This window comes from Tiliqua scincoides, chromosome 1 (genome assembly GCF_035046505.1).
Source record: "Tiliqua scincoides isolate rTilSci1 chromosome 1, rTilSci1.hap2, whole genome shotgun sequence".
NCBI classification, from domain to species: domain Eukaryota; kingdom Metazoa; phylum Chordata; class Lepidosauria; order Squamata; family Scincidae; genus Tiliqua; species Tiliqua scincoides.
In genome coordinates, this window is record NC_089821.1 from 33,414,519 (window position 1) to 33,441,187 (window position 26,669).

Here is a 26,669-nt window from a genome sequence, read left to right on the forward strand (position 1 = left end):
TTGTTTGTTTATATCCTGCCTTTCCACCTTGCTTAGGGGCCCTCAAGGTGGCTTGCAAAATAATTCAATAAAATAATGCTAAAATATGAGCCCCTTTCTCAGTCACTGTACTTTGTTTAGACATTGTGTAATTGCACATGACAGAAATACAGATTAAACTGGTTTCAGAAGCCAAATAGGTAGCTGAGGATCATTTACTACTCTAGTATTTATTCCAACTGAATATTTCAGAACAAAAACAAGAATAAACAGACCAATCCAATGATAGTGGAATTATTAGGAAAGGCTTTTCTCTTCATTATCAGAACAAATAAAAACCTTGCAGTGCCAGGCCACCCCTTGCTAGCTGCTCTGACTTGAGGGCGGAGGTTGACACTACCCTTCCTGATCTAATTAACAAAGAAAGAGCTCAGGTTTTTCTGGGTTTTTTTACCAAATGTCAGTTGAGGAAAACCTGCCTTGCATTCTGAAAAGTGTGAGCTGAAATGACATGAATTTTGAATTGAGGCCTTTCTGTGAGCCAACAAAACAAAATGAAAACGTTCAGTTCAGTTTCAGTACCTTTATTGGCATACAGTTAAGAAATCATTAAACACTTTCATACGAGTTCGTTTACTTATAACATACCAACTTGCAATTAACTCCCAGAATTCAGAGACTTCAAAGAAATGGGGGCACGCTTCAAATTAGATGCCACAATTTGCGAGATAAATGTGGCTATCTGAAAAATGGTGTTAGGGTCAGTGGAAGCTAATAAGGCTTGCAATATTACAGAATCCTCCAAGGAAAAATTGAGATAGGGTTGGAGAGCTGGACATTTCCTCCTGGCCTCATAATGAAGCGGGCAATGGAAAAGAAGATGGGCTAACGTTTCTACAACACGCTGAGAACATGGACAACTTCTTTCATGAAGAGGAGTACCATTAAATCTGCCCCAGAGAACAGCATAAGAACATAAGAACAGCCCCACTGGATCAGGCCATAGGCCCATCTAGTCCAGCTTCCTGTATCTCACAGTGGCCCACCAAATGCCCCAGGGAGCACACCAGATAACAAGAGACCTCATCCTGGTGCCCTCCCCTACATCTGGCATTCTGACTTAACCCATTTCTAAAATCAGGAGGTTGCGCATACACATCATGGCTTGTACCCCATAATGGATTTTTCCTCCAGAAACTCGTCCAATCCCCTTTTAAAGGCGTCTAGGCTAGACGCCAGCACCACATCCTGTGGCAAGGAGTTCCACAGACCGACCACACGCTGAGTAAAGAAATATTTTCTTTTGTCTGTCCTAACCCGCCCAACACTCAATTTGAGTGGATGTCCCCTGGTTCTGGTATTATGTGAGAGTGTAAAGAGCATCTCCCTATCCACTCTGTCCATTCCCTGCATAATTTTGTATGTCTCAATCATGTCCCCCCTCAAGCGTCTCTTTTCTAGGCTGAAGAGGCCCAAACGCCGTAGCCTTTCCTCATAAGGAAGGTGCCCCAGCCCCATAATCATCTTAGTCGCTCTTTTTTGCACCTTTTCCATTTCCACTATGTCTTTTTTGAGATGCGGCGACCAGAACTGGACACAATACTCCAGGTGTGGCCTTACCATCGATTTGTACAACGGCATTATAATACTAGCCATTTTGTTCTCAATACCCTTCCTAATGATCCCAAGCATAGAATTGGCCTTCTTCACTGCCGCCGCACATTGGGTCGACACTTTCATCGACCTGTCCACCACCACCCCAAGATCTCTCTCCTGATCTGTCACAGACAGCTCAGAACCCATCAGACTATATCTAAAGTTTTGATTTTTTGCCCCAATGTGCATGACTTTACACTTACTGACATTGAAGCACATCTGCCATTTTGCTGCCCATTCTGCCAGTCTGGAGAGATCCTTCTGGAGCTCCTCACAATCACTTCTGGTCTTTACCACTCGGAAAAGTTTGGTGTCGTCTGCAAACTTAGCCACTTCACTGCTCACCCCTGTCTCCAGGTCATTTATGAAGAGGTTGAAAAGCACCGGTCCCAGGACAGATCCTTGGGGCACACCACTTTTCACCTCTCTCCATTGTGAAAATTGCCCATTGACACCCACTCTCTGCTTCCTGGCCTCCAACCAGTTCTCAATCCACGAGAGGACCTGTCCTCTAATTCCCTGATTGTGGAGTTTTTTCAGTAGCCTTTGGTGAGGGACCGTGTCAAACGCCTTCTGAAAGTCCAGATATATATGTCCACTGGTTCTCCCGCATCCACATGCCTGTTGACCTTTTCAAAGAATTCTATAAGGTTCGTGAGGCAAGACTTACCCTTACAGAAGCCATGCTGACTCTCCCTCAGCAAGGCCTGTTCGTCTATGTGTTTTGAGATCCTATCTTTGATGAGGCATTCCACCATCTTACCCGGTATGGATGTTAGGCTGACCGGCCTATAGTTTCCCGGGTCCCCCCTCTTTCCCTTTTTAAAAATAGGCGTGACATTTGCTATCCTCCAATCTTCTGGCACCGTGGTCGTTTTGAGGGACAAGTTGCATACCTTAGTCAAGAGATCTGCAACTTCATTCTTCAATTCCTTAATAACCCTTGGGTGGATGCCATCAGGGCCCGGTGACTTATTGATCTTTAATTTATCAATGAGGTCTGAAACATCTTTTCTTTTAACCTCTATCTGACTTAACTCCTCGGTCAGGAGGGGCCGTTCGGGCAGCGGTATCTGCCCGAGGTCTTCTGCCGTGAAGACAGATGCAAAGAACTCATTTAATTTCTCTGCCATCTCTAAGTCTCCTTTTATCTCCCCTTTCCCTCCCTCACCACCCAGAGGGCCAACCGCTTCTCTGGCGGGTTTCCTGCTTCTAACATATTTGAAGAAGCTTTTATTATTCCCCTTAATGTTGCTGGCCATGCGTTCCTCATAGTCTCGCTTGGCCTCCCATATCACCTTCTTACATTTCTTTTGCCACATTTCTTTTGCTTACATTTCTTTTACCATTAAATCTGCCCCAGAGAACAGCAAATGGAATGGAGTTACTACGGGCCATAGAAAAGGCCCTTCTAGTTTTTGGACATTCCAAAATATATAAATAGTTGGGGATTTCCCCTACCCTAACCAATGAAAACATTCAATTCACACAAATGTTCTGAAAATTGCACACGTTTAATTCAATACAAGCAAATGTAACTCAGGGCCCAATCCTCTGACACCCTGCACTACCAGAACTCGCATTCTGTCAGTGCAGGGCACTTTCTGGTGGTGCAAAAGTCATGGGCAGTGGCATGATGCTTGAAGGAGCAGCTCCAGAAGACTTCATTGGCACTGGTAAGTTGGCAGAGGCATATCATGGGGGGTGGGGGACTATTGGAGTGAATTGTGGGGCAGGGGGAAAGATTTTGGTTGCACTGGAATTAACCAGGTCTTATTCCTCTTTCCTAAGCTGCTCTATCCCTTTTATTGGGACGCCCTTGGGATAAAAGAGATAGGGCAGCTTAGGAAAGAGGGGATAAAACCTGGTTAATGCCAGTGCATCCAAAATCTTTTCCCGTGCCCCCCAATTCGCCCCAATAGTTTGCCCTTATTTGCCCTTGGACATATGCCAGCAAAATATTTTTTTCAGGCTTCACCATCCTAAGAACTTTAAGTATTCTTTTACCCCCACAGGAGAACTCATTTTGTTGTGTTGTAGTGCTGGAATTAGAGCTTTGCAGAATGGAGAAACATTATGATAACATTAACTAAATGCAACTTGGAACTTTCATATTGATATACATAGTGATCACAGTGAAATGGTGTTTAAAACAAGGGGGCGTTCCAAGTACTATTTTAAAATCACCAAAATTCATTGTTTTCTTGAAAATATACTTTTAAAGGCATTCATTACCGAAAACAATGGCAGTGGTTCAAAGATTAAAAATTTAGAATAATCACATTTTTAAAAGTTGGCACTAAGAAGGAGGTATGCACAAGTAGCTTACCTTCTCAGTGTGTTTGGCCTGCACATGACAAGTTGACACCTTGAAAAGTGAACCTAAGAGAAAAAAAAGAGCACATGATGATTGTTAAAATAGGAAGTGATTAACGTCTAAAGGGATGTGACAGCTAGAGAGCTGGTTGTTAGAACATTTGTCAGAAAATGAAATGAGTTGACTGCTGAAGTCTGACAGAAGCTGTTGATGATTGAACTAGTATACCATTAAGTTGTTGGATACAAAGCAGAGAACATCCACGTTCACTGCTCGCTTTGAAGTCTTCATCTGCAAGTGTTTTCCGTTACTGAATAGAGTAAAATAACTTGGGTGAGAGAATATAGTGCATTCATGAGTAGCAGTTTCCTTTTAAATAGCATTCATGCCAAATCTTTTCCTGCTTTTAAAGTCCAGAATTTTAGTAGTAGCTAGCTTGGAAATATTACAATGCAGCCCCTTAGATTTCAGAAAAATTTGGATGTACATGCAGAAGCCTCTAGATGCATTTGTATACTAACCTGTGACAAACAAGTGTATTCAAGTGGGGTTCTGGATTCCTCTTTTCTTATGAACAAAATAGGTAGTTTTGGTACTTATTAGTGAATCCCTTTTCTTCCTTAATTATGCATGGGAAGGATAAAGTGGATAGAGAGATACTCTTTACACTCTCACATAACACCAGAACCAGGGGACATCCACTCAAACTGAGTGTTGGGAGAGTTAGGACAGACAAAAGAAAATATTTCTTTACTCAGCGTGTGGTCGGTCTGTGGAACTCCTTGCCACAGGATATGGTGCTGGCGTCTAGCCTAGACGCCTTTAAAAGGGAATTGGACGAGTTTCTGGAGGAAAAATCCAGTATGGGTTACAAGCCATGATGTGTATGTGCAACCTCCTGATTTTAGAAATGGGCTATGTCAGAATGCCAGGTGCAAGGGAGGGCACCAGGATGCAGGTCTCTTGTTATCTGGTGTGCTCCCTGGGGCATTTGGTGGGCCACTGTGAGATACAGGAAGCTGGACTAGATGGGCCTATGGCCTGATCCAGTGGGGCTGTTCTTATGTTCCTCTGAAATGGATAGTCTTCACTACTAGATTGCAGTCTTCCACCACAAGATGAGACAAATTTGACTGAAGTTTTCAGATGTGGAAGAACACAACTCTCTGAACTCTTCTGTAAGCAGGAGTCTCAAAAAGCCACTAACAACAACTCAAATAATAGCAGTGACAGAAAAGGGAGTATGGAACATCAAAAACTTGGGAGGATGGGGGCAGCATCTGTGAACAAGAGTTAGAAAGAGGAGGCTGACCACCAGTTTTGGACAAGATATTCTCACTGGTGATCTCTTGAGCCCTTGACATCTAAATTTTGCACCTGGAAAGGACAATTTGTTCATCTTATAGTATTTGCAAAATAGACTATCAAACTGGTGTCTGACAGTTTTTCTTTACAGAAGCACCTCACAGGATTGCAGTTGAAGTCAAGCATCTTCTAACCAAATTGACAGTGACACCTTTTTGACACCTATGCATCAGAACTCAAAAGTGGGTCCCGACGCTAAAAGTATGAGGATCACTGATGTAGAAGAATGCATCGACAGTTCAGTTGCTCCAGAATATGTTAGTGCTTGAATATGCCCCAAAACACCCAATGTTTTGAGATGATCAGGTAAAACTAAGGATGCAACAGGAGTAAGTTCCATAAAAATCAATGGAACTTACTTCAGAATAGACATGTATAGGCTTGTGCTGGAGGCAATACAAACCAAAAATCTGTGAGATAGAACTAAGGTCACCTGAAGTGCAGATATGACCATAATTTATCACCTAGTAGGTGACTAGGTGCTGAATCAGCCCCCATTTTGAGACATGGAGTCAGCTTGTCTCAAGATAAGGGGTTATTTTCTGTCTCCTATTACAAAAACCTGATAACAACATATACAGATCATACACCAGTACTGTACATGGTAACATATCCTTCTGGAACCACAACTTCTTCAGTATGAACGGAGCTATTTATAGTTAACTAGGTAGTAATGAAATACATACATATGTTCTGGTTCTAGCAGTAATTCTAGTAATGTCCTCGATTTACTAAGTTGGAGAAAGAGAAAAAAAGATATTGCTTCCCCTGCACCACCAGTGAGGGAGCCATCTGAACAACTTACAGCACAAGCTGATGTATATCTACTCAGAAGTAAATCCCACTGTGTTCAGTTGGGCTTACTCCCAGGAAATTGTGTGTAGGATGTAGCCTTAAAGCAGGGGTAGGCAAACTTTCAAATTGTATAGAAGAGGAAATTTCAGCAGATGCAGCTTGTCATCTCACTGATGACAAGCTATACCTGCAGAAATTCCTCCTCCTACACAAAGGTTAAAGGTCCAGGATCCCTAAAGTTGAATGTTTGCCCACCCCTGCCTTAGAGTGAGAAAGTGTTCCAGGGTGTCAGAAATTCTGCCCTAATTTATCCAGCCTGTAAGCTGTTGCTCTGATAAGCACCAGCTGAAAAAAATGTTTCCAAAAATGGCATGGTAGACCTCAGGTATTCTGCGAACTCCATTCCACAAGCTGATATAAATGAAATAGAAGGGGAGATCATTTCATTTGTTCCAAAGGAGCTATTGCAAATTTTCACCATCTCCAGGTGTTTGGGGTAAGTATTACCCTGACAACTTTTCAACTTTATATTTGATGAAATGAGATAATTTCATGAAAACTAAATAGACTTTACCAGAATATCGCTAAAGATGTAGATAATGACTTTTCTAGTTATTCGAGACATCTAACTGGAACAAGCAGTGTATTCAGTGATGATTTGATTTGGATGGTCTGGTATCACTTGGTGATTTGTCAGACCTACTTACAGTGCACCTATGCTAATTGCCACTATCCAATTGGGAAACTTAGTGTGGGTCTACCATTGCAGTTCCAAACACATTGAATTGAAATTCTCATTGATGTCCAGTGGAATTTGAATATCAATATCTTGGTTTCAAGAGTTCACACTTATGTAGGAATAAGAGTCCCTTCCCAACTGTTTTAGTAGTGTGTTACACATTGTACTTTTGTTACTCTTAGGCTAGTACCAGAAATATCCCTCTAGAATCGTTATGAGAACTAAGCACTGCACTCCTTTATTTAGGGGGTGCTTATAGGGGGTGCTAAACACTCCTGTATTTAGGGGGTGGGATATGTGTGCATATCCCAGTCTCACTAATTTTTGGCATGCAAAGCTAGACTGGCGGTGACTTTGCATACTAACATAAGGCAAAAACCATATGGACTTGTGCACTCATTTTTCCACATTCTCAAGAACATCCAAAAAGGGAACTTGCACATCTTCCCATAGAGTTGATGTACCACACACACATAGGTGGAGCTTCTTTTTGCAACCACTCCATCAGGTGGAAATGCAAGTTTCTTTTTAGGGGGTGTTTATGAAGCAGAAAGGTGTACAAGAAGTATATTTGTGTTCAGTCGCATATTGTAATGTGGAAGCTAAAGCCATTCCAATTCTGAACGAGCTCTATGGGATTTATTTCCTAAGCAACAGTGAACGTGTATGAGATGGGAATGGATGGGTTGCATCCTAAATGAGCAATTAATGAGAGAGAACAAATACCAGGTACCAGTGTTGAATCACATATTTATCCTTACATTGGCTGTAAAATAATGGACACAGCCTGGGTTTCTTTTTTTAAATGGCAACTCCTCTGAAGCATATCCTCTCTATAATTCAGTGCTATAACTGAATTAAACTAGTTTAAAAATTGATTTACAATGCTCTATTTGTATGTAATAGAAGTCAGATTTTTACTGTCATAATTTTTTAATGTTCACATTTTCATGCATTAAATCAAAAGGTCATCTACTAAAAGGTGCAGAAGTACTGTTTGAAATTTGGAATTGCCACTATCTTGAACGCTATGCATTTACAATATGCATTTACTTGCAAAAAGAAAATCCATTAGCAGAAGCAGAATATTTGATTTCAGTGGAACTTGCCTCATGTAATTGTGCTGAGAATTGCATCCTTGGAGAGGAATTGAGTTCTACCTGCTTTGAAATATAGGAGTGGACTTTAGTAGAAATTCGTATGTGTGTGATAGTTTAGCTTTCTAATCCTAAACACATTTCAGTGAACTTTAATCCCATGTAATGGATATGAATCCCAACCAAAAATGTTTTGTTCTTACTGCTGTTGCTACCGTAGCAGCCAACACCAAACTACTTTTTCCATGCATTGTATTGGAAACCTTCAGTCTCGAAAGACTATGGTATCGCGCTCTGAAAGGTGGTTCTGGCACAGCGTCTAGTGTGGCTGAAAACGCCAATCCGGGAGTGACAATCCCTTCCACACCGGGAGCAAGTGCAGTCTGTCCCTGGTCTGTCTCCCTGGCTATGGGCCTTCCTTCTTTGCCTCTTAGCCTCAGACTGTTGGCAAAGTGTCTCTTCAAACTGGGAAAGGCCATGCTGCACAGCCTGCCTCCAAGCGGGCCGCTCAGAGGCCAGGGTTTCCCACTTGTTGAGGTCCATCCCTAAGGCCTTCAGATCCCTCTTGCAGATGTCCTTGTATCGCAGCTGTGGTCTACCTGTAGGGCGCTTTCCTTGCACGAGTTCTCCATAGAGGAGATCCTTTGGGATCCGGCCATCATCCATTCTCACGACATGACCAAGCCAACGCAGGCGTCTCTGTTTCCGCAGTGAATACATGCTAGGGATTCCAGCACGTTCCAGGACTGTGTTGTTTGGAACTCTGTCCTGCCAGGTGATGCCGAGGATGCGTCGGAGGCAGCGCATGTGGAAAGCGCTCAGTTTCCTCTCCTGTTGTGAGCGAAGAGTCCATGACTCGCTGCAGTACAGAAGTGTACTCAGGACGCAAGCTCTGTAGACCTGGATCTTGGTATGTTCCGTCAGCTTCTTGTTGGACCAGACTCTCTTTGTGAGTCTGGAAAACGTGGTAGCTGCTTTACCGATGCGCTTGTTTAGCTCGGTATCAAGAGAATGAGTGTCGGAGATCGTTGAGCCAAGGTACACAAAGTCATGGACAACCTCCAGTTCATGCTCAGAGATTGTAATGCAGGGAGGTGAGTCCACATCCTGAACCATGACCTGTGTTTTCTTCAGGCTGATTGTCAGTCCAAAATCTTGGCAGGCCTTGCTAAAACGATCCATGAGCTGCTGGAGATCTTTGGCAGAGTGGGTAGTGACAGCTGCATCGTCGGCAAAGAGGAAGTCATAGAGATGAAAGATATGCACTACTTCCATGCATAGAGATGGAAAGATATGCACTACTTCCATTTCCATTTCCATTTCCACTACTCTATTTCCATACATAGAGATGAAAGATATGCACTACTGCCCCTCCAACAAATGTTGCCAGTCTAATGGGTTAAGCCCATTTTTGTTTTCCTCCAAATTTCATGGATATTTTGCTTGACTAAGAATTTCCAAATCTGCCTTTAAAAATCCACTTTATGAGAAATTTGGTGGCAACTTTATATTGGGGAAAGGAGAATTTGAAGTGTGTTGTACTCTGAAAGCTATAAGAACCTAAGTAAAGTCCTAACAGTATATATACTCTCACTTTCACTGGAAACAGAATGCTGGCCTAGATGGACTTTTTGGGGGTGATCCAGTAAGACAGCTCTCTTGTTCAGCTCTCTATGATTCAGGGCAATTAATTACATTTTGTATAATGGTGAACAATATTGACAGCAACTATTCATATTTCTCATTTATTTGTGCAGAAAGACATGTGAAAATTATAGTTTCTAGAATTAAGCACACCAGAATTAAATGTTTACTTGCACATTCTCAGAATGCCCTACCACTGAAATAAGATATGCTACCTTTGCTCAGAAGAGACCTGTACTGTGAAAGTTGATTCACACATGAATTTCAATCACTTGCTGTTCCTGAGATGATACCTGAACTGCCTTCACTGAAAAATGTATTTGAATTGATATGAGATGATATAGCAGTGATGTAATTATTGACAGTATGTGTGTTGTGTGGTGGAGGAATATATTCTTATGATATTTACCAGTACTGTATTTTCCCACCCAGTTCTGAACAAGAACACTGAAACAGTATAGGCTTGGGTATATAAGGGAATTACAGAGCAATCCTGTATCAGGGATAAGTCCCATTGTGTTCAGTGGGCATACTCTCAGGAAAGTAGGTATAGAAGACTGTAGCATTAAAAGCACCTGCTGGATGTTTCTAGGGAGGAAGGCTTGCCACAGAGTCCACGGTAATCTTTTCTATACTCTGTCCCTGCGTAAGTGGAGGGGATCACCTCGCCTGGAAAACTGAATGTTAAGCATCCCAAACAAAAGTCACATGTGCAAGTTGTTTTTGGCTAATGAGCCAGAAATATCTCATTGCACTTCCCAGAACAGACCTTTTGATAAGGAATTCACAGTTCACAAATATAGACTATTTCTTGGTAAGTGAGCACTTGGCAGGAGCAGCTGCCATTTCAAGCCATTAACCAACACTTTCCTAAAGCTTTCCAGAGAGGGCCTATTTTTAAACCTGGCTTGCTAAGATGGTTTACAGCATCCCTAATGGTAATAGAGATATCTTGGGGAGTGGATGGTTAGTTAAATGTCACTTTGGAACAATGTACTGTATAGTCTCAATTTTAGTACTTTAAAATGTTCTCCAAGTGCCACCTCAGTACTACCTATTTGGACAAAGAGCTTCTTCCATTATTTCAAGAATATAATTAAATCTGGTGAATGTAGATAAGACTCACCAAGGTGTGTTGGTTACTTCTTGGTAACCCAAGGAGAATTACACTAAAGTTTTGCTTATTGTTTTTCTGAAGGGAAGGGTTTTTACTTAGTGACAGGGCCCATACTTTGCATGTATAAAGACCAGGGTACCATTTGTCTTTTCAACCTTTAACCTGGTTTACCTCTAATCAGAATAAACCATGCAGGGTATGATGGATCAATAGTGTGTCTCTTGGCGAAACTAGATGTTATGTAGCAGACATGAAAGGCTGCAGATTTGATTTGGAGCACCAGTGAAGGGGAGGGCAAAGTATTTTCTTAACGGGCAAAATGACAGTACATAAGCAAGTGGGTTTTCCACCTGCATGGCACAAGATATATGGAGATATATATATGGACAGGGAGCGTTTTGACTTTAATGAGTTCAGACCCTTCCACCTCTGCCTCTAAATTTGTAACTACCCATAGCTACCTTTTTATTACAAAGAGCAAAACAATCAGGAACTGCTGAAATGCAACTGCCCTATAACAGAAGGCAGAAAGAGATTTTGCAGTCACTTTGTGACTTCATTCAAAGTATCTTATTGAACTGCACCGCGTGGTGGTGTTTTCCCTGTTATAACTAACAAACAGACAGACGAGCACCTCTTTACCAGAGTACACTATAATGTTCAGTGTCGGGTAGAATTGATTTAATTTCTAGGACGAGAATGAGGGATTGTGGGAGATTTACAGCCCAACCCTATGGGGGATGGCCAGTGGTGGAATGTGCATTATGTTGCCAGAGACAGTAGTAAAGTGTCTGTAAAGAGCACTCTGGCAGTGCGCTGAGTAGCAGACTGCTGGAGCTTTCTCGGAAAAGTCTAAGCCATCCAGTGTGCTCCAGCAGATCCCTGGCAGTCAGGAGGCTTCACCAGGGAAAGGGGATTTTAAATCCTGGCCCACCCCCCACCCTGCCCACCATGGAATGCAGTGTTCACCAGTTTGTTGTGGCTGCAGTGGGGGAGGGGAAGAATAAGATTGGGCTGTGGTGCTGTGCTCACAAAGCCCTTTCACTGTCTTCCTTTTGATCAGCATTTGTCTACAGTGACAATGAGATCTCCCTGTGATTGCCATCCTGAAATATTTTCTCCCTGGAGTCAATATTAATCTCTGCCAAGAAATGCATGTTGTTGAGTCATTAAGTCATGTTCGACCCTTTGTGACCCCATGGACCACAGCACACCAGGCCCCCCATCTACCACTAACTAGCTTAGTTTTGGAAAATCTGATGAGGGCTGTAGTATTTTGAACATCTCATCTCTTAGACTAGCAATTTTCAGCTTTTTTCATCTTACGGCACACTGAGAAGGTGCTAAAATTGTCAAGGCACACCATCCGTTTCTGGATAATTGACAAGGCTCACCACACTGTCGGTGGGGGGGCTCACATCCCACAATTGCCCTATTAATTACCCTTTTCGAAATTCCTGTGGCACACCTTGCAGATCATTCATGGCACACCAATGTGCTGTGTCACAGTGGTCAAAAATCACTGTTTTAGACAAAGGTGGAACAAAGCCAAATTCAAGCTGTCCCACAGATGGCTCAACATTTTATTTATTTTATTTATTTACTTACTTATATTGGACATCATTACTTCATAGAGTCTGTTGGCTTATATCATAAGGGTGTTCTTTTAGAGCACAATCCTATCTTGCACTGGAACAGGCAGGCCAGGAAACCTGTGTTGTATCCAGCTCAAGAGTGGGCCCCGAAGTGGCTCTGCCACAGGTAAGGGGAAACTCTTTCCCTTACACCTGGGTTCCAAACAACACAGTCCTGGAATGTGCTGGAATCCCTAGCATGTATTCACTGCTGAAACAGAGACGCCTGCGTTGGCTTGGTCATGTCGTGAGAATGGATGATGGCCGGATCCCAAAGGATCTCCTCTATGGAGAACTCGTGCAAGGAAAGCGCCCTACAGGTAGACCACAGCTGCGATACAAGGACATCTGCAAGAGGGATCTGAAGGCCTTAGGAATGGACCTCAACAAGTGGGAAACCCTGGCCTCTGAGCGGCCCGCTTGGAGGCAGGCTGTGCAGCATGGCCTTTCCCAGTTTGAAGAGACACTTTGCCAACAGTCTGAGGCTAAGAGGCAAAGAAGGAAGGCCCATAGCCAGGGAGACAGAGCAGGGACAGACTGCACTTGCTCCCGGTGTGGAAGAGATTGTCACTCCCGGATTGGCCTTTTCAGCCACACTAGACGCTGTACCAGAACCACCTTTCAGAGCGCGATACCATAGTCTTTCGAGACTGAAGGTTGCCAATATACACCTGGGTAAGCCACTGCAGGCCCAATGGATCTTCTAAGACTTATACCACCTCAGGTGATGGCATAGGGCTGAGGAGAGTGCTGTCGGGAATAGGGGCTAGGATCTGGCATTACAGCTGGATCCCAGCCCCGCCTCCCGCTCCCTGCCCATCTGCTCCCAGGACTGCCCACTGCCTGCCCTCCCCTTGCCCCAGAACACCTCCCTCCCACCTCCTCCCTGCCTCCTTCCCGCCCACCCCAGAGCCTGGCATTGGACAAGCTCAGCCAACACAAGGCTCCCTCTGCAAGTCTGTGCAGAGGCTGGATTCAACCTCTGCGGGCTGGTATGTGTCTGTGCGCCAGTCCAGCAAACTCTAGAGGAGGTGCAAACGTGCTTTATGGCACATTAGTGACCCTCCTGGGCCGGTGCAAGTTGCCGGTCCAAGGGCACCTCAGGATTACACCCTTAATCTAATTGATTCTGTGAATATATTTGCCAAAAGCCTTACTATGTATTCAAATGCTTGTTTTTCTTAGTTATATTTCACAGTAAAAGAAATCCAAAGTCATCTAGTTCTACACCTTCACTAAATTTTCCTAAGTCTGAAATTGTTCTTTCCACAGCCTAGATCTGTGAGGAGCCATGTGTGATGATGATGAGACCACGGCTCTTGTCTGTGATAATGGCTCTGGGCTTTGCAAAGCTGGATTTGCGGGAGATGATGCTCCCCGAGCTGTTTTTCCATCCATTGTTGGGCGACCTCGGCACCAGGTTGGTTTTCATAATAATGTTATATGGCCATGATGAAGACAGCATACCTAATTCTATGTACACATTAGAAGCCCCACACTGTATGCAAACCACTTTTGAAATACATTAGAATTGGCACATGCAAAGAACTTCAAGGTGGTGAAGGCATTCTCCTGTGTTCATTGTCTTGGATCTGGTCACTGTGTGCTTGCAGTGAACTCTGAACTCTATCACTTTACCAAAGTATACCAAAGATAACGACTGTGCTACTTATTTACCCTTTGACTCATCTGAAGATGAAACTGAGGCAAGTCCAGGTCCCATTAATTAATCAGAAGCTCTCCTCCTTAATTACAGGCTCATTTCATTCATTAGCAGTCATGTAAGGAAAGCAGAGATGGATGAGTATAGGATTCTTATTTCATTAATCACCAGAAGTAGTCCTCTTTAAGGCAGTATTGCCAATACTACACTACATAGAATTATTTTGCAAGAGAGCACATTATAAAAGACTTAAAGTGCAATCCTATCCTGTGCTGGAACAGGCAAGCCAGGAGGCTGCATTGATCGTGGCCATAAGCAGCTTAGTTTTTCCTCCCCTTACCTCTGGGTAAGGGCTGCTGGCCCCTATGGGTCTCCTTGGACTTGCACCACCCCTTGAGGAGCGGAGTGGCTTGAAGCTCCATTCTCCCTGGGAACAGGGGTTGAGATATGGCATAACTGCTGGATCCCAGCCCCGCCTCCCACTTCCTGCCTGCCCCCGGGGCCACCCACTGCCTGCCCTCCCCCTGCCCAGGAATGCCTCCCTCCACCTCCCCCGCCTCAGCTGGGCCAACGCAAGCTTCAGAGAGGAAGCTAGCACGGAGGCTTATGTTAGCCTCTGCAGGCCAGTGCTTCTCAGAGCGCCAGCCAGGCTTCCTCTCGAGAAGGTACAAACATGCCTTACAGCACATTTGCAAGCCTCCCGGGTCGGCCCAAGGGATTCGCGCTGGCCCAGTCCCAGGTCAGGATTGCGCCCTTACCTATACACTCCATCGTAACCAATGGTCCATCATCTATCCCTCATGTTCTTTTCCATTAGTGTTGGGAATTTGAAGGAATAAGATTTCATATCCATAGTCTGCTCATGAGCTTCCAGAAACATCTGGTTGGACACAGAGGGAGGAAAACAGAATACTGGAGTAGATAGATCTTTGGTCTAATTCAGAAAGGCAGTTCTGAGCATTCTTTACACTCCTGACATTTAATTCCATGTGTATACTCTAATTAAAATACATACACCAGTTTTGTTACAGCATAAAAATAATTTGGATGTTAATACGTCCAAAACATGTTTGTTTGATCATATTTAGTTTCTTTATTTGTAGTGAGGCCTATTAATTATTAGAATTGTGACTATATTTGTTAAGTAGGGCTCTAGCTTATCAAGAAATTTAATAAGTATCCTAGTAAAGATAAGATGGTAGGGCACAATCCTAACCCCTTATGTCAGTGCTTTCCAGCACTGGCATAGAGGTGCCAATGGGACATGTGCTGCATCCTGCAGTTGGGTGTCACTCACAGAGGCCTCCTCAAAGTAAGAGAATGTTTGTTCCTTTACCTCAGAGCTGCTTTGCCCTTATGTCAGTGCTGGAAAGCACTGACATAAGGGGTTAGGATTGCGCCCGATGTCTCTTAACAGACTAATTATAGCAGTCCTAAGGAAACAACCACCGCTGCTCATTAAATTTGTTTCTTCCCAATAGCAGATTCACAGGGCAGTGATGGGGTGATAAGGAGGGCAGCTCAGCCCAGGAAGGGGGTGGAATTGGCGGCAGTGGCACATGCCAAATCCCAACCCCCCCCTTCCCAGGCCTGATCTGCCTTCCCAGGTCAAAACAAACTTGTACCAGAAATTGAACTAGTGCAGGTCCGAGTTGATCCATGGGAGCTGCTGGGGCTTACCCAGGGCAAGGGGACAAATGTCCCCTTACCCCTAGAAGACCTCCAGCAGCCCAAACACCCCATTGGATGCAACTGAGCTATTCGCAGCTGCATATCCACATGATAAATTAGATAGGATTGAATCAATAGTAAGCCAAAGTTGGAATACAAATTTGTTTTGTTTAAGAAACAGTTCAAATATGGGGTAGAATCCAGTCACAACTGAGCATATTGAGCATCAATGACACTTAGTCATTGATTTTAATGGGAGAGTTAGAACTTAATTTTCTCCCACTGAAGTCTATGGAAGTTGAAAATGCTCCACTTTGACTGAATCATTTGCTTGTGGTATTTGTATTCCTGGTGCCAAACAAAATCCCATGGATAACAGATTTAAGATGACCTTCATTTTCAAAAATGTTCCTTCTGATATAACCCCTGAAATAGGTGGACAACAGCTGCTTGTTAATGCTATTGGATGAGCACTTTCTTGCTCCTTCATTCAACGTTTGTTTCATCAAAATAGGAACTTTGTAAAATAATGAAATTTATCATTTGAAACCATCAGAGAGACACAGATTGGAACAATTTCTAAAGATTACTTCTCTCCTTAGTCCTGAATTATAGTTATTATTTTACCGCAGCAATGACAATGGAAACATTGGTAAACATTTGTGGACAGCCACGTGATATTGCAGCAGATGTTTTTCTTTTTATAACTTCATTTTCCAGGGTGTTATGGTAGGGATGGGCCAAAAAGACAGCTATGTTGGAGATGAAGCACAGAGTAAAAGAGGAATTCTGACATTGAAATACCCCATTGAGCATGGGATTATCACTAACTGGGATGACATGGAAAAGGTGAGTTGTTGATCAGTCGACATTTGAATTATTTGTGATAACTTGTTGCTTTGAAAAGGGTCGGTAATGCTTGTGACAGTGAGGCACCAAGGCCCAAGCAATGGAGGCAATGGCCTTTTCATGCACATCTGAGGGTTATCAGAGCTGCTTCCAAATGGTGTGATCCCACACTATATGGGAACATAACATGACCACATGGATGAGGCTGCATGGGACTTTCCCACCCAATCAGTACCTTATTGATGGGGTGCTATCTGCATGGGGAAAAGTCACAAGGCTTCCCCCATTCATGCAGCTGTGTTTCCGGTCCTTCCGTCTGTGATTGTCCTGGAATCCGCCCACTCTGTCCCTTCACCTGTGCTTAGGGCTTAATTCGATCCCAGGTGGCTCACCGGAGATAAGCCATGCTGCCTCTACTTACCAACACAGGCTAGCAGCCCAAAGTAAGATAAAGCCATGGATGTTACCCTTCCATCACCGAGTCTACCAAAAGATCTCATTTCCAAATTTAGATGAAAACCATTAAATTTATAAACAGTCCTAGTGCAAATATAGATCAACTCATTTTTTAAAATGTATGTATCACATTGTCATCTGCAAGACAGCTCACAACAGATGAAGCAATATAATAATAATAAAAAAAGTCAGCCCAAATGGTCATAAACTGTATACCCAACACTATGCCAATACAAAATACAGTTCAATCCTCACTACCTGGGGCTTTGCTGTTTGACACCTCACTCCATCTGTGGTCTGTTATCAGCAATCTTCACAGCATCTATGACCATCCAAAAGCTATTCACAGGAACCAGTGTGAAGATCTCCGTGTTTTGCAAAGGGACATATACGCTTAAAAAAACTGTCCCGAGGATGAAGAGTGTCAGCTTTTGTTTGAGTTGTCTGCAGACAGAAAAAAGCTACCCTCTTCATCCTCTAGATGGAAGTATAGCATTTCCCTGTGCTTCTCTTACTGTGTTTCATGTTGTATTAACTTGGGAAATGCAGGCCTTGTGTTTCTCACTGAATGGCAGTAATTCTCTCTCATTATTCCTAAAAATTCTGCTTTCTGTGATCTAACACATATTAGATTTCTGCACACATAGGCAGCCTCTGGGGTCCTTTCTTCAGGTAGCTCACTTGGGACCCTGACTGTCCCACTAGGTGAGTCCTGAATGTGTCAGTCCAGAGTTCATAAGAACATGAGAAGAGCCTCATTAGATCAAGTCAAAGGCCCATCTAGTCCAGCTTCCTGTATCTCACAGTGGCCCACCAAGAGCACACAAGACAACAGACAACAGCACACAAGACAACAGACACAACCTGCATTCCGTTGCCCTCCCCTGCATCTGGCAATCAGAGGCAGCTTGCCTCTAAAACCAAGAGCTTGCACAGACTACTATGACTTGTAACCCGTAATGAATTTTTCCTCCAGAAATTTGTCCAATCCCCTCTTAAAGACATCCAGGCAAGATGCCATCACTATTTCTTGTGGCAAAGAGTTCCACAAACTAATTACAGACTGGATAAATAAGTATTTTCTTCTGTCTGTCCTAACTCTCCCAAAACTCAACTTTTGTTGATGTCCCCTGGTTCTGGTGTTATGCAAGAGGGAAAAGAGCGTCTCTCTATCCACTCTGTCCACCTCCTGCATGATTTTGTATGTCTCAGTCATGTCCCCCCTCAGGCGCCTCTTTTCTAGACTGAAGAGACCCAAACACTGTAGCCTTTCCTCATAGGGAAGGTTCCCCCGTCCAGTAGTCATTTTGGTTCCTCTCTTTCACACCTTTCCCATCTCCACCATATCCTTTTTGAGATGCGGCGACCAGAACTGGACACAATACTCCAGGTGTGGCCTTACCATCAATTTGTACAAAGTCATTATAATATTAGCTATTTTGTTCTCAATACCTTATCTAATGATCCCAAGCATAGAATTGGCCTTCTTCACTGCCGCCACACATTGGGTCGACACTTTCATCGACCTGTCCACCAGCACCCCAAGATCTCTCTCCTGATCTGTCTCAGAAGTTTTGATTTTTTGCCCCAGTGTGCCCCAATGACTTTACAGTTACATTGAAACACATCTGCCATTTTGCTGCCCATTCTGCCAGTTTGGAGAGATCTTTCTGCTCCTCACAATCACAACTGGTCTTCACCATTCGGAAAAGTTTGGTGTCATCTGCAAACTTTGCCACCTCACTGCTCACCCCTGTCTCCAGGTCATTTATGAAGAGGTTGAAAAGCACTGGTTCCAGGACAGATCCTTGGGGCACACTGCTTTTCACCTCTCTCCATTGTGAAAATTACCCACTGACACCCACTCTGTTTCCTGGTCTTCAACCAGGTCTCAATCCAGGAGAGGACCTGCCCTCTAATTCCCTGACTGTGGAGTTTTTTCAGGATGAGAAAGGGAACTTGTTTGGGGAAGAAACGAGCTTGTTTCTCCATGTCTCACTAACATACTTTTCTTTATCTCTGTTCCCGTTATGTGTTTGTGATATGCCCATTGCAATTTTAAACCATCCTCTCTCCAAAATTTCAGTCATAACAACACCCATAGAAGGTTCTTGAGGGGGTTACCCATTGTCAAAGAAATTTTACAAAAAATTTTTACAAAAGAAATTTTACAACTTTGGGGCACAATTCTTCTCATACATTTCCTAGTAATGTTCTTAACTTTCCTTGCCCCTCCACTCTCATCAGTATTGCACCTTCTCCCTTTCTGCTGGCTATGTGTCGCTCACTATTTGTATGTAGCTAGTTTCTTCCAAGGTCCAACTAATTAATGTAGCACCAGATCAGTCTTGCTGTACATAACTTTAGAGCAGGCTCCTCCAAACCCCAGCCCAGGGGCTGGATCTGGGGTTTGGAGAATGCCTTCCACTCCATGAGTAGAGTTTACTGTTTCAGCCCCGCACAGGTTATCTGTTGGATAGATCTGGGCCCTGGGATGCTCTGGGCAGTTGCATCTGTCTGGATGTCCTATTGCACAGCCTTCTGGGATGTTGGGAAGCATATGCAACTGCCCAGAGCATCCCGGGGCCCAGATCCGCCCAACAGATGAGCCGCGCAGGTCTGGAATGATAAGCTGGGGTCCAAATGGGGACTGCATTTTCAGTGCGTGGCGGTCACAAGTTTGGTGACCGCTGCTTTAGAACAATAAAAGCAAGAAAACTGCTTCCTCCCCGCAAAGAGCTTACAACTGAAACTTTGACAGGGCAGGAAGGAAAGACCAAGGCCAGAGTAATGGGAAGAAAGTGCAGTTATAGGCACTTAAGCTTTATTTTTGTAGGAAGGTGAGGAGGACTAATACTTCTGAACGGGATGAAAAAGGATTTAGCCAAAGTGGATTGTGAGGGGTCTAGGAGAGAATAATAGTTGGATGGACAGAAGAGGAAAGTGAAAAAATTCCCCGTCTTGGCAGCATAGTCAACACTGACAAATATATAGTGCACACTCCCATCTGGATCCACACTTGGGACCAACGTCCTGCTTGCAGCAGAAAATGTAAGAGGAGAAGGATGGGCAAAGGGGTTGGGGGTGGAACAGGACAAGAGGTGCAGCAGCTGCATTCCCTCTCTTGAGATCAGAGTGAAGAGATACCGATGGTCCATTGTACAAATCGATGGTAAGGCCACACCTGGAGTATTGTGTCCAGTTCTGGTCGCCACATCTCAAAAAGGACATAGTGGAAATGGAAAAGGTGCAAAAGCGAGCGACTAAGTTGATTACTGGGCTGGGGCACCTTCCTTATGAGGAAAGGCTACGGCATTTGGGCCTCTTCAGCCTAAAAAAGAGACGCCTGAGGGGGGACATGATTGAGACATACAAAATTATGCATGGGAAGGATAAAGTGGATAGAGAGCTGCTCTTTACACTCTCACATAACACCAGAACCAGGGGACATCCACTAAAATTGAGTGTTGGGAGGGTTAGGACAGACAAAAGAAAATATTTATTTACTCAGCGTGCGGTTGGTCTGTGGAACTCCTTGCCACAGGATGTGGTGACAGCATCTGGCCTGGATGCCTTTAAAAGGGGATTAGACAAGTTTCTGGAGGAAAAATCCATTACAGGTTACAAGCCATGATGTGTATGTGCAACCTCCTGATTTTAGAAATGGGCTATGTCAGATGCAAGGGAGGGCACCAGGATGCAGGTCTCTTGTTATCTGGTGTGCTTCCTGGAGCATTTGGTGGGCCACTGTGAGATACAGGAAGCTGGACTAGATGGGCCTATGGCCTGATCCAGCGGGGCTGTTCTTATGTTCTTATCCTCCACAAATGCTGTCCTGCTTTTCTTCTGCCATCCTCCCCAGCAGAATATTCCCCCTTACCAGCTTTGAATTATTCTTGGGCACTGACAAAACACATTTCCAAACCAAAGAAGAGGCAAATAAGTAATGATATTATGGGGATGTAACATCGTTGAAGGAACAGATCATAAACTTGAAAAAAGTACAGCGGGCAACTGCACACATACACAGGGTGGTTGTGGCCATGTGTACTGCAGTGTTTCTGCTCCTGTTTGTTTTGCCATAAGGCTCATGCACATTCTCAGTGAGCTGTGGGAAACAGGGCACATGGGGAATGAAATGAAGCATTCTCTGGCTCGTATGCTTCAATTCACAATATTCAAATCTGGGCTGCTCCACTTTCAGGAAACAGCCACTTAGAGCAACATATAAGTGTTAATGCATTCACAGCTACTGAACATTTAATGTGAGTGGAGGGGGGAGCACAAGAATGGGGCATTGTCTTCTTCTGATGTCTTCATAAATGTCTAACGCTCACTTCTCTTCAACCGAATATGGACAGGAAATCATTATCACAGCTCCTCCTTACATTTTGATTTTAAGCATTTGGCCTGGGGAAAACAGAACGGAGCTCTCTTTAGTGTTAATCAAATCAAACAAATTACAGTTGAAATGGGACCTTGTCAGTCATTAAAGGTTTTGCACCATGAAAAGTGAAACTATTCGATGCGGTAAGTAATGCATTTGGTTAATGTCAGATTTTCATACTTATACACTCCCAAAGGTTTGGACATGAACATTTTTCGATGAAGGCATTTAAGTTGAAACACTCACAGAATGAACAGCTGATACAAACAGGCTGGTAGGTGTGTGGTATAGCCTTCTCAAGGGCATGTACCGCCTCGCAGTACAAAGGGGAGACTGCTTCTTTGAAAGTGCCCCCTACTTTCCCAGCAAGTGGACAACTAGCACATTAGGAAGGAGCTTCAAACCTAGTCCCCTCCCCACTCTTCTAATTGTCCAAATGCTTTCAAGCACACAACTCCTCAAATGACTGAGGTGGTACTATCATGTGATAACCATAGTGTGTGCACCTCTTGAAGCTTTAATCAGCCTTTTAATCAGTAGTCGATGTCTTCCTTTACACAAGCAATTAGTCCTGAGCAAGTCCAACTGGGTTCAGATAAAAGCCTTGATATCAGATCACTTTTTGCTGGAGCCTAAAGACATATATTACATTTAATTTGTAGTTTGGCCCTGTGTTTTGGTTTGCTTTCTACTTAAGCAGCAGCTGATAGGGCTGCATTCAGGACTGGGATTGAAGTCGGCAGGAAGGGAGTACTACGCCTTTTCCTGTGGTGCTGGGGTCTCAATGAATGCTCTGCCTCTGAAGTTGCAAATAGCACCTGAAGGGAAACTTGCTATTAGCACCAAAGGAATCTTCTCTCTCAGAGCGAACAATAACTACATAGGTTTTTCATTTCATTCATTCATTCATTCATTCATAGGTTTTCAATTATTTTTCCTTATTTATTTAAGATTGACACGTTGTTTCAAGATGCCAGCACAATCCTTGCCTTTAGCACTGCCCGAATGCCTGGCTTTAAATAATCTGTCCCTTTTCAGATTTGGCATCATTCGTTCTACAATGAGCTTCGTGTTGCCCCAGAAGAGCACCCTGTGCTCCTTACTGAAGCACCTTTAAACCCCAAGGCTAACCGGGAAAAAATGACTCAGGTAATTATTTGTTGTGTTTGTTTCTTTTTCAAAATTGCGCTCTGATGCGCAATTGCGTCTCCTACTCAACGTTTTGAAATATTGATAATATTCTCCCCAGGTCTGATCCAGAGGAACACTCCAACTTGTGCAAAGGGACGGGCAATTGCTACCAATTTCCCCCTCCATTGGTAGGCTCCCCATGGCCACATTTCACATTGTTCTTGAGAGGTGACTGAGGTCTGTAGTATGAAGGAGGGCATGGGAAAGCCCCATCTCACCAGTAGAGGACCCCTTAGGTTAGACCTGGCCCTACCCAAATCATGGTTCTTGATCTGTTTTTTGTCAGGACCGAAGCGCTATACAATCCATAGGACAAATCATGAGCTCTGAATGACATAGCATACTAACTAGCATTTAGTTACCATATATGAACTGTATATATATTAACTTTTTTCTAGGAGGGGACAGAAAACAGCCACCTAATCTTGAGGCGGGGTGACTCTGTGTTTTTAAAATGGGGGGCTGACTCAGCAACTAGCCACTTACTAGGTGATAATTTATAGTCATAGACTGCAATCCTAACCACACTTTCCTGAGAGTAAACCCCATTGAACAAAATAGGACTTACTTCTGAGTAGACCTGGTTAGGTTGTGCCCATATGTGCATTTTAGGCAATCTTGGTTCTGTCTCATGAATTTTTGGTTTGTGTTGCCTACAGCTTACAGCACATGTCTACTCGGAAGTAAGTTCCATTGATTTTTATGGAACTTACTCTTGTTGCAGCCTTAGTTTTACTTGATCATCTCAAAACATTGGGTGTTTTGGGGCATACTCAAGCACTGACGTATTCTGGAGCAACTGAACTGTTGATGCAATTCATCTACATCAGTAACCCTCAAACTTTTAGCATTGGGACCCACTTTTTAGAATGAGAATTCTAAATGTACTTCTTATGTCAGGACCCCCCAAAAGTGATGTCATGACTGGAACTGACATCATCAAGCAGGACAATTTTTAACAATCCTAATCTGTAATGCTACCCACACGTACCCAGGAGTAAGTCCCATTTACTATCATTGTTATAAGCATATACATAGTAGCCTGTGAGAAGTACAGATCTGTAACATTTCCCCACATCCCAGTCTAATATATCAGAAATAAAATATTGAAATTAGTGGGGACCCACCTGAAATTGGCTTGCGATCCACCTAGTGGGTTCCGACTCCCGTCCCACAGTTTGAGAAACACTGATCTACATAACTAACTGGCATGTAGAGAGTTTGGTTGCCAGTGGGTTTTCAATGTGCTTTACTTGTAAACTACATCTTTATTTGAAGAGATGTTTTCCTCTCCATTCTGAGGTCCTCAAAAAGGAAGAAGTGCAAATGGATACTAGAAACCAAGGAGCAGCTTGGAAATGGAAAACCTAAGAGCATGTTCTTATGAAAATTTACCCGTTCACCTGTGAAAGTATCTCATCGTGGTTGAGAAGCAGAGATGTCTTACTCCACTGTGTTTGAATGGCTGTATGACTTCTGCCAAAGAGCAATTTCACAGTTTCGCAACAAATGACTCCTCATAACTCTCTTTGCTCTTTGACAATGGAAAGATAATGAAATGCTAGTCATCCACCTTTGCTTCGAGGGATACAGTACATATACTGTTGAACTGTTCATTTTTGAGTTACTGTGAAGTAACACGGAAGAGGCTGTAGATCTGAGTAAAGGAGCTGTCATAGAAACTGATATAAAAGCTAGAAGAAAAATACATAAGTTTCATAGTTTTTATATGCTTTTAGGGCCGAATCAGATCCAACTTTCTAGTGCTGATGCAGCCATTCTAGTGGGGCGTGCTCTGCATCCTGCAGGGGGGCAGGATGGGCAGTCATGATGGCCTCCTCAAGAAAAAAACGTTAACTTAGGGCTGCGTAGGTGCTGGAAAGTTGGATAGGATGGGCCCCTTAGGCAGCAAGTCTAGAATTCTGCATTTTACAAAATCAAAATCTATTATCTGAATGCACTGTGAAAATGCTATTAATTTGCATGTTTAATTTCTCTGAGTCTGCTGCATCCATGTCCTTAATCATTGTAGAACATATTTGCATGACCTCCCTCCTCAGTTTCATTGTCTTTATTAAAGAAAGAAAAAATCTCACTTTAGCCCCTCCCTTTAGAGAAGGTGCTCCAGCTCCCTGCTCTGTCACCTACTGTGATTTCTCTCATATTGATATTTGTTCAGAAAGGTCACTGCATCCCCCTTCCAAGAGAAGACTAAGCTGTTTGCAAAGTGGTATTCTGTCATAAGTGAAGAATTCTATCTATATCATCTAACAGCTAGCTCTATGTGGTTGTTGAAGCCCAACTAGTTGTTCACCAACATTCATTGGTAAGAGGTATGCTTAATAACTACCTCTTTCCCCCAAAAATAGGATCTTCTGGTAATAAGTACACCTCTAACAATAAGCAAATTGGTACACAATCTCATTTGGATCATGGAATCTTAGTTGAAAATTACTGTAATGTCTTCCATGGAGATATTACTGGTAGGATATATTTGGATACCAGTCTATTAAATACTATTGGTACGGAGCCTAGTTCTAGGCAACTTCAAAAGGTACATCCTTTGTTGATTTCAACAGGCCTTGTAAAGGAAAAGGCATTGCTAGAGACAATAGGTTGAATTCAAAGGACCACGTGAGTCAGGAAAATAGCCACTAGCACTGTTCTGCAGCTGCTTGCTCAATAATTCAGTCACTGCTATTGAAAGGTGGATTCCATAACAGATCTCAGACTCTCTCTTGCACAACCCCTTGCAGCACACTTGATACATAAGAACCACTATAGAACTTGACTGCTGTAGCACTGTAAGAACTTTCGTACAACCTCTTATGGAAGTGTTTGTAGAACGGTGCTTATCACTATATTCTTCCACTAAGTGTTTTGGGCAAGTTCTTTTGAAAGCTTTTGTACAAGCAGAAGTGTATCTTGGAATTAATATAACTTTCCTTGTGTAACACTCTAACATGAGGTATAAATTGGTCCTTCTGGGAGTGGAAGACCAATGGGGAAGGGGACTTTTGAATCCAACCTTATACTATGTGCCACCTTCTCTAGGCAGTTTCCTAAACTAAGGATTAGCTGGACAGGGGTAATTTGCATCTCAGACTTTTGTTGGGAAGATGTTGATTTCAGCTAGGTTTACTCAGTGGTAACTTCTGCGGAAAAACCCGGGTCAGGAAAAACCTCAAGAAACCTCAAGAAAGCCAGTGCACAATGTAAAAATCCCAAGGGATTCCAGTTAGGATTGCCAGATTCCACAGAAGATAAAAGCTTTTGCCATAGTTGAATAGAAACAAAAGTGTTCGCAGTGATCATGTAGCTCAGAGGCAAGACTTGATATGACACTTTCTACATTAAATATTTGTGGAACTAGGAAATTGGATTCAGGGCTCTTGTGTGCCCACCTTCTTGATCAGCTCCATTCTAGAATGAATCGATTTGGCTCACTTTACCTAATTACAGCAAAGGCAAAGGATGATTGATTTTGGAAATCATGTGCACTGTGTACAATTGGAACAGAACGTTGGAGAAATAGATTATAATTTACAACTGGATAATAAAAGTACTTCAGCATTAGAGTTTTTGTGACCTTCTGCATGGAGATCCTAAGACCCTTCCTTTCCTCTCTATAGATCATGTTTGAAACATTCAATGTACCGGCAATGTATGTGGCCATTCAGGCAGTCCTCTCTTTATATGCATCTGGCCGAACTACTGGTGAGTTTCGATTTGAGTACAGTATTTATCATTTCTTGTCAGTGTGCTTATGAAATACATCACTCAGCCTTATCGTGTATGCACATTGAGGTTGAGTACATTGGGCACTGTTTTTTTCCCCCTGGCTTTGATAAAGAAAAACAAACAAACTCCAGGAGCACTTCCAGATGTGGATTGTCAATTTTTGTTCACTCTCTCTTTACAAGGGGTTCACATGGCATCACCATTCATTGGCTGTTCACCTGTATTTTCTCTTTTTAAAAACTGTCACATGTACAGCCCAATTCTGAGCTGACTGGCACCCAAAGGAGTAGTGATGCCAAAATGGTGACCGCTGCATCCTGAGTGTGCCAGGCAGCACTGGCAGCAACTCAAGGGGACATTCACCCCCT

General features: G+C 43.2%; 1 protein-coding gene across 1 annotated transcript in view; it reads left to right on the plus strand.

Moving 5' to 3' along the window:
• The first annotated feature begins 6,499 nt into the window (after positions 1 to 6,499).
• Positions 6,500 to 26,669, plus strand: part of LOC136659295 (actin, alpha skeletal muscle B) — a 32,292-nt gene continuing 12,122 nt past the window's right edge. The window contains exons 1-5 of the mRNA XM_066636433.1: positions 6,500 to 6,608; positions 13,616 to 13,763; positions 16,398 to 16,526; positions 22,408 to 22,518; positions 26,193 to 26,277. Coding sequence (XP_066492530.1) covers positions 13,635 to 13,763; positions 16,398 to 16,526; positions 22,408 to 22,518; positions 26,193 to 26,277 — 454 coding nt within the window. The 5' untranslated portion in view covers positions 6,500 to 6,608; positions 13,616 to 13,634. The remainder of the gene's footprint in view (positions 6,609 to 13,615; positions 13,764 to 16,397; positions 16,527 to 22,407; positions 22,519 to 26,192; positions 26,278 to 26,669) is intronic.